Source organism: Arachis ipaensis, chromosome B5 (assembly GCF_059453495.1).
Source record: "Arachis ipaensis isolate K30076 ecotype BB chromosome B5, ASM5945349v1, whole genome shotgun sequence".
Taxonomy (NCBI): domain Eukaryota; kingdom Viridiplantae; phylum Streptophyta; class Magnoliopsida; order Fabales; family Fabaceae; genus Arachis; species Arachis ipaensis.
Window position 1 is genome coordinate 117,720,934 of NC_142440.1, and position 7,826 is coordinate 117,728,759.

At 37.8% G+C, this 7,826-nt stretch overlaps 1 protein-coding gene across 1 annotated transcript; it reads right to left on the reverse strand.

Annotated features, from left to right (window-relative positions):
- Positions 1–427: 427 nt before the first annotated feature.
- Positions 428–6,794, reverse strand: LOC148565515 (uncharacterized). Its single transcript, XM_088487176.1, has 3 exons — positions 6,716–6,794; positions 702–1,433; positions 428–492 (listed from the first exon to the last, which is right to left on the reverse strand). Exons 1-3 carry the CDS (start codon positions 6,792–6,794, stop codon positions 428–430), a joined length of 876 nt encoding a protein of 291 aa, XP_088343302.1.
- Between the last annotated feature and the right edge of the window lie 1,032 nt (positions 6,795–7,826).

Here is a 7,826-nt window from a genome sequence, read left to right on the forward strand (position 1 = left end):
ATTCAAAATATGGACTATTATATATTGCTGGAAAGCCCTGGATATCGACTTTCCAACACAATTGGAAGCGCGCCATTTGGAGTTCTGTAGCTCCAGAAAATCCACTTTGAGTGCAGGGAGGTCAGAATCCAACAGCATCTGCAGTCCTTCTTCAACCTCTGAATCTGATTTTTGCTCAAGTCCCTCAAACTCATAGTAAAGACTAGAAATGTGAATTTTAATTAAAAACTAATAAAAATATACTAAAAACTAACTAAATTATACTGAAAACATACTAAAAACAATGCCAAAAAGCGTATAAATTATCCGCTCATCAACCACCTCTTTCATGGCTGGATTTAGCCGCCTCTGTGGTTGAACCACTGGCTTAGCATCGTCTTCCAATAGGATCTTGTGCATGCATCTTGCTGGGTTGATGTGCTTAAGATCACTTATGGACCACCCAAGAGCTGCCTTGTGCGTCATTAGTGCTTGAAGTAGTGCTTTCTCTTCCTGTGGATTTAAAGCAGAGCTTATGATCATCGGAAAAGTGTCACCTTCTCCCAGAAATACGTATTTTAGGGATGATGGTAGTGGTTTGAGCTCGGGTTTAAGAGGTTTTTCCTCTTCCTGAGAAATTTTCAGAGGCTCTTTTATTTCCTCTGATTCCTCCAGATCAGGCTGGACATCTTTAAAGATATCTTCTAGCTCTGATTTGAGACTCTTAGCCATGTTGATCTCCTCTATCAGGGAGTCAATAATATCAACACGCATGCAGTCTTTTAATGTGTCTGGATGCTTCATTACCTCAACGGCATTCAGCTTGAACTCGTCCTCATAGACTCTTAAGGTCACCTCTCCTTTTTGGACATCAATGAGGGTTCGTCCAGCTGCTAGGAAGGGTCTTCCTAGAATGAGAGTTGCACTTTTGTGATCCTCCAATTCCAGCACTACAAATTCAGTGGGAAAGGCAAATGGCCCAACCTTGACAATCATGTCCTCAATTATGCTTGATGGATATTTAATGGTGCCATCAGCAAGTTGAAGACATATCCGGGTTGGTTTGACCTCTTCAGCCAAGCCAAGCTTTCTGATAGTGGATGCAGGGATTAGATTGATACTTGCCCCAAGGTCACATAGAGCTGTCTTGGTACAAGTACCCTCTAATGTGCATGGTATCATAAAGCTTCCGGGATCCTTAAGCTTCTCTGGTAAGCTTGTTAGGATGACTGCACTGCATTCTTCAGTGAGAAAAACTTTTTTTGTTTCTCTCCAGTCCTTCTTATGACTTAAGATCTCTTTCATGAACTTAGCATAAGAGGGTATTTGCTCAAGTGCCTCTGCAAATAAAATCTTTATTTCAAGAGTCCTGAGATAGTCTGCAAAGCGAGTAAATTGTTTATCCTGTTCCGCTTGGCGGAGTTTCTGAGGATAAGGTATTTTGGCTTTATATTCTTAACCTTAGTTGCTACAGGTTGATTTCCTACAGAGGCAGGTTGAGAAGCCTTCTTGAGGGAGTTGGTATCAGCACTTGCAGGTGTCTGATCCCTCACTGGTGTCTGGACGCCAGAACTGGACATGGATTGGGCGTTTAACGCCAGATTCCTACCCTTTTCTGGCGTTTGAACGCCAGAACTAGACCTGGAATTGGAGTTTAACGCCAGTTTTTCACCTGTTTCTGGCGTTTGATCACCAGACATATTCCTCTCTGGGCTCTTACTGTCCTCAGAGGGATTTTGGGTAGCAGGTTGCTCCTCCTCTGTTAGCTGTTCTTTTCTTGGCTTTCTGCTGCTTTGAGTTGAAGTGTTTAGCGTTTTTCCACTTCTTAATTGAACTGCTTGGCATTCCTCTATTATCTGTTTTGACAACTGCTATTTTGTCTGATTCAATTGTGATTCTATATCCTTGTTAGCAATTCTGGTCTCTTGTAGCATCTCCTTAAATTCTGCTAACTGCCTTGTTATAGAAGATAGTTGCTGATTGAATTCAGCAACTTGTTTCTGAGGACTAAAGTCAGTTGATACTGCCTTAGATTCTTCTTTCATGGAGGACTCATTACTTATGTACAGATGCTAATTCCTAGCAACTATATCAATAAGCTCTTGAGCCTCTTCAATAGTCTTTCTCAGGTATATAGATCCACCAGCTGAGTGGTCTAGAGATATTTGAGCTCTTTCTGTAAGCCCATAGTAGAAGATGTCTAATTGCACCCACTCTGAAAATATTTTAGAGGGGCATTTCCTTAGCATCCCTCTGTACCTCTCCTAGGCATTATAAAGGGATTCATTATCCTCTTGTTTAAAGCCTTGGATGTCCAGCCTTAGCTGTGTCATCCTTTTTGGAGGAAAATATTGATTCAGGAATTTGTCTGATAACTGTTTCCATGTTCTTATGCTTGCTGTGGCTTGGTTATTTAACCACCTCTTAGCTTGATCTTTTACAGCAAACGAAAACAGTATCAGCTTGTATACATCCTGATCTAACTCCTTGTCATGCACTGTGTCAGCAATTTGCAAGAACTGCACCAGAAACTCAGTAGGTTCTTCCTGTGGAAGACCGGAATACTGGCAATTTTGCTGCACCATGACAATGAGCTGAGGATTTAGCTCAAAATTGCTTGCTCTGATGGGAGGTATACAGATACTACTCCTGTATGCAGCAGTAATGGGGTTAGTATATGATTCCAGAGTCCTTTTGGACTGTTCATTTCAACTTAAGTCCATGGTGGAGAAAAGGAAATTGATATGAATTGCAAATAAAATATATTTTTATTTTTATTTTATTTAAAAAAATGTATGAATAAAAAAATAAAATAAATTAAAATAAAGTAATTAGAAATTAAAATATAGATTTCGAAAACTAAGAGAAAAATAAATTTGAAAACTAAAATAATTACTTAATTAAGAAGATTTGAAAAACCTTGGATATGATTTTTGAAAAAGATTTTGAATTTTGAAATTTCAAAACTAAGATAAGATAGAATAAAAAGTTTTAAAATAAAAATCTGAATTTTTAAGGGAAAATTCGAAAATTAATTAAAATAAAGAGAAAAGATATTTTTGAATTTAATGAAGAGAAAAACAGTAAAAATGACACCAAACTTAAATTTTTAGATCAAAACAAAGAAAACAAACAGGAAAACTTTGAATATCACGATGAACGCTAAGAACAACTTTTGAAAAATTTTTAAGAAAACAGAAACACAAAGGACACGAAACTTAAAAATTGAAACTAAACTCAAACAGAAAAACTCAATTATAAGTTATAAAAATTTTCGAAAAAATTAAAAAGAGAAAATAAGGATTAAAAAAAAAGTTTCACCCAAATACAAAAATAAAAGACTCTAAACCAAAAAGAAAAATTTTCCTAATCTAAGTAACAAAATAAACCGTCAGTTGTCTAAACTCGAACAATCCCCGGCAACGGCGCCAAAAACTTAGTGCACGAAATTGTGATCTCAACGGCGCCAAAAACATGGTACGCATTTTCATAATCTCAATTCTTCTTCACAACTCTGCACAACTAACCAACAAGTGCACTGGGTCGTCCAAGTAATACCTTACCTGAGTAAGGGGTCGATCCCACGGAGATTGTCGGCTTGAAACAAGCTATGGTTATTTTGTAATTCTTAGTCAGGAAATTAATAATAAAAATGGTTGGGTTTATGAAAAGTAATTAACATAAAATAAATAATACCTGTTATGCAGTAATGGAGAACAGATTGAGGTTTTGGAGATGCTCTGTTTTCTGAATCTCTGCTTTCCTACTGTCTTCTTCTTCACGCACGCAGGTCTCCTTCCATGGCAAGCTGTATGTTGGTGGATTACCGTTGTCAATGGCTACCATCCATCCTCTCATTGAAAATGGTCCAAATGTGCTGTCACCGCACGGCTAATCATCTGTCGGTTCTCACTCATGTTGGAATAGAATCTGTTGATTCTTTTGCGTCTGTCACTACGCCCAACACTCACGAGTTTGAAGCTGGTCACAGTCATCCCTTCCCAGATCCTACTCGGAATACCACAGACAAGGTTTAGACTTTTCGAATCTCAGGAATGGCCGCCAATAATTCTAGCCTATACCACGAAGACTCTGATCATGAACCAGGAGGCTAAGAGATATACACTCAAGCTAGTGCAGATAGAATAGAGGTGGTTGTCAGGCATGCGTTCATAGGTGAGAATGATGATGTGTGTCATGGATCATCACATTCATCAGGGTGAAGTACGAGTGAATATCTTAGAATAGAAACAAGCGTGATTGAATGAAAAACAGTAGTAATTGCATTAATTCCTCGAAACACAGCAGAGCTCCTCACCCCCAATCATGGGGTTTAGAGACTCATGCCGTCAGAAATACAATATGAAGTGTAAAAATATCATGAGGTACATAGTAAGTCACTAAAAGTTGTTTTTATACTAAACTAGTAGCTAGGGTTACAGAAAATAAGTAACTAAGTGCAGATAGTGCAGAAATCCACTTCCAGGGCCCACTTGGTGTGTGCTTGGGCTGATCATTGAGCTTTACACGTGTAGAGGCTTCTCTTGGAGTTAAACGCCAGGTTGCAGCCTGTTTGTGGCGTTTAACTCTGGTTTGTAACCTATTTCTGGTGTTTAACTTCAGAATAGGGTAGGAAGTTGGCATTTGAATGCCAGTTTGCGTCATCAAAACTCGAGCAAAGTATGTACTATTATATATTGCTGGAAAGCCCTAGATGTCTACCTTACAACGCAATTGAGAGCGCGCCAATTAGGTTTCTGTAGCTCCAGAAAATCTATTTTGAGTGCAGGGAGGTCAGAATCCAACAGCATCTGTAGTCTTTTTTCAGCCCCTGAATCAAATTTTTGCTCAGGTCCCTCAATTTCAACCAGAAAATACCTGAAATTACAAAAAAACACAAAAACTCATAGTAAAGTCCAGAAATGTAAATTTTGCATAAAAACTAATAAAAACATAGTAAAAACTAACTAAATCATACTAAAAACTACCTAAAAACAATGCCAAAAAGCGTATAAATTATCCGCTCATCAATGTGCGTCGTGGCATTTTCGCGCCAAGAGTGCTTTCCTTGTTTAAATCATGGGCCACACTTTTAAAAGCGTGGCCTAAGGCTCCAAGCGTGCTCAAACTTCAAAATGTGTCCAGAATTCTTCTTTTGAGCTTATTTTTATGCTTTCTGCTTCGTTCACTTCATCTTTTCACCTGTCATCAACCAAACAGATACATCAAAGCCTTGGCATAATCATCAAATCTTGCATAATTAATATTATCAACTAAATCTTGCAAGAAATCTAATGAAAATACATAAAATTATCAATGTTTGATTGAGTCAAGACAAGCATGAAATTCTCACTTAAACACTTACTTATTGCCTAAAAATGCATGAAAACCAAGTAAAAACTAATGAAAAAGGCTTGTGAAACTAGCCTAAGATGACTTGTGATCAACCATACTGAGAACCTCCGGTTCTCATTCCATACTTTGTGTTGTTTTTCAGGTGCAGGTCGTAATCTACTTCGGTGAGATTACGGATATAGTGACAGAGCGGAGTATGGTTCGTTCATTGTTTATTTCTGTTTTACTTTCGTCCTAGTATTCTCTCACCTTTTGTATATTTACCTTTATGGCCTTAGAGGCTTATTTGAGAAATAGGTTGTATAAGCTGTTTAATTCTAAAACTCTGTATCTTTCTATTTGTAACTAGTCGGCTTAAACTCCGCAAGCTACGACTAGTAGTTCTCTATGAATATTATATTCTTATATTTATATAACTTTTATTCTCTTATACCTATACCTTGTATCTTATGCGTTAGCTTCGTGTGAACGTTTCACGCTTTTGTAATTCTGTCTTTGAGCTTAATCCTTCATCAGGCTTCTAGAATATAATATTCCCTTCTATATATAAGTATGTATAAGCCTTAGGATTGTCGTAACCTCTGATTAACCTTTGCTTTACGGATAGAGGTAAGGTTTAAGGTAATTAGGGTGTTACAGCTTGATACTTTGTCATTTTCATTGATGATTATTGACACTTTAATTGGATTTATTTGATGACTAATTACCATGAACTACCTCAAATTTATATTAACTTTGCCACTATGATTAAAACTCAGTTTTCCAAGGTCATTAAGTTTTTCAACGCGATAATGCTATGGAATACCGTGATTCCAAACTTTTAACCTTTCTTGCAGAACAGGGTACTTTGTTTGAGTTTTCTTACCCTGGTGTATCTCAACAAAATGGATGAGATGAACGCAAACACCATCACATTCTTGACTCTGTTCATGCAATGCTTCTTTCTCCTTTGTGTCCTGAGCGTACTTGGGGTGAAGCTATTCTTACTGCTGTCATGTTATCAATAGACTTCCTTCTTCTATTCTTGGTAACATTACCCCCTTTGAGCTACTTTATCACACCTCTCCATATTACAGTTCTCTTTGAATTTTTGGTTGCATCTGTTTTGTTCTTCTTCAGCCTCATAAACATAGTAAACTTGAACCTTGGGCTCGCATGTGTTGTTTCCTTGGTTATGGCACTGAACACAAGGGTTATCATTGTAGGGATCCTCTCTCTAGATGAATTCGTATATCTCGTCATGTTGTATTCTAGGAGCATCACAAGTTTTCTCGGTTCTCCTCATTTGAGTCCATTCCTCCTACCCTGTCTCCCTTTTTTACTAACCCCAATGTTGATCTTTTTCCTAGTGATAATTCTATACAATCTATCTCAAGTTAACCTCTATAGCCTCCTACTCTTTCGCCTTCTCCATCTCCCGATGATTCTAGACCGGATGCTGATCTTGCCCCTACCGCCATGCCTCCTCCTTCCACTCGTTCTTCTAAGGTAAGAAATCCACCTTCTCATCTTCTTGATTATCATTATTTTTCTACTATTCTTCATCAACATGAACCTAAGACATTCAGAAAAGCCCCCATAAATCCAAATTGGCAACAAGCAATGCAGGAAAAAATCTAGGCACTTGAAAAAACACACACTTGGAATTTGGTTAATCCTCCTTCTGATAAGGAAGTTGTGGGTAGTAGATGGGTATACAAGATTAAGACTCGCTCTAATGGTTCTATTGACAGTTATAAGGCATGATTGGTTGCTCAAGGTAGTACACAATAGTATGGTATTGACTATAAAGAGACTTTTGCTCCTATTGCTCGTGTCACATCTGTTCGAGCTCTCCTTGCAATTGCTGCAGTCAAAAAATGGTCTCTCAGTCAGATGGACATGAAGAATGCATTTCTTAATGGGGATTTAAAAAAGAAGGTCTATATGAAACCTCCGGGTTATCCATGTTTTTCTAGTAAAGTCTGTCTCCTTCGCAAGACACTTTATGGTTTTAAGCAAGCTCCTCGTGAATGGTTTGACAAGTTCAGCACCACTATATGCAATCTTAGTTTCACTTGTAGTCCTCATGAGAATTCTTTCTTTATTCATAAAAATGACCGTGGAGTTGTTTTTCTACTTTTGTATGTTGATGCCATGATCATTAGTGGAGATGATGCTGATGGTATCTCTGATCTCAAGGCCTTCCTTCACCGTACTTTTGAGATGAAATATCTTGGTTCTATCAATTATTTTCTTAGTCTAGAAGTCATATCCACAGATGACAGCATCTATCTCTCACAAGCTAAGTATGATTCAGATCTTCTTGCTCAAGCTAGAATTATAGATAGTCACACTGAGTCTACTCCCCTTGAGCCTAATGTTCGATTTACCCCTACGGATGGCACTATTTTAGATAATCCTACTCTTTATCGACAGTTAGTTGGAGGACTCGTCTACTTGACTGTTACCTGACTAGACATCGCCTATCCAATTTATGTTCTTAGCCAGTT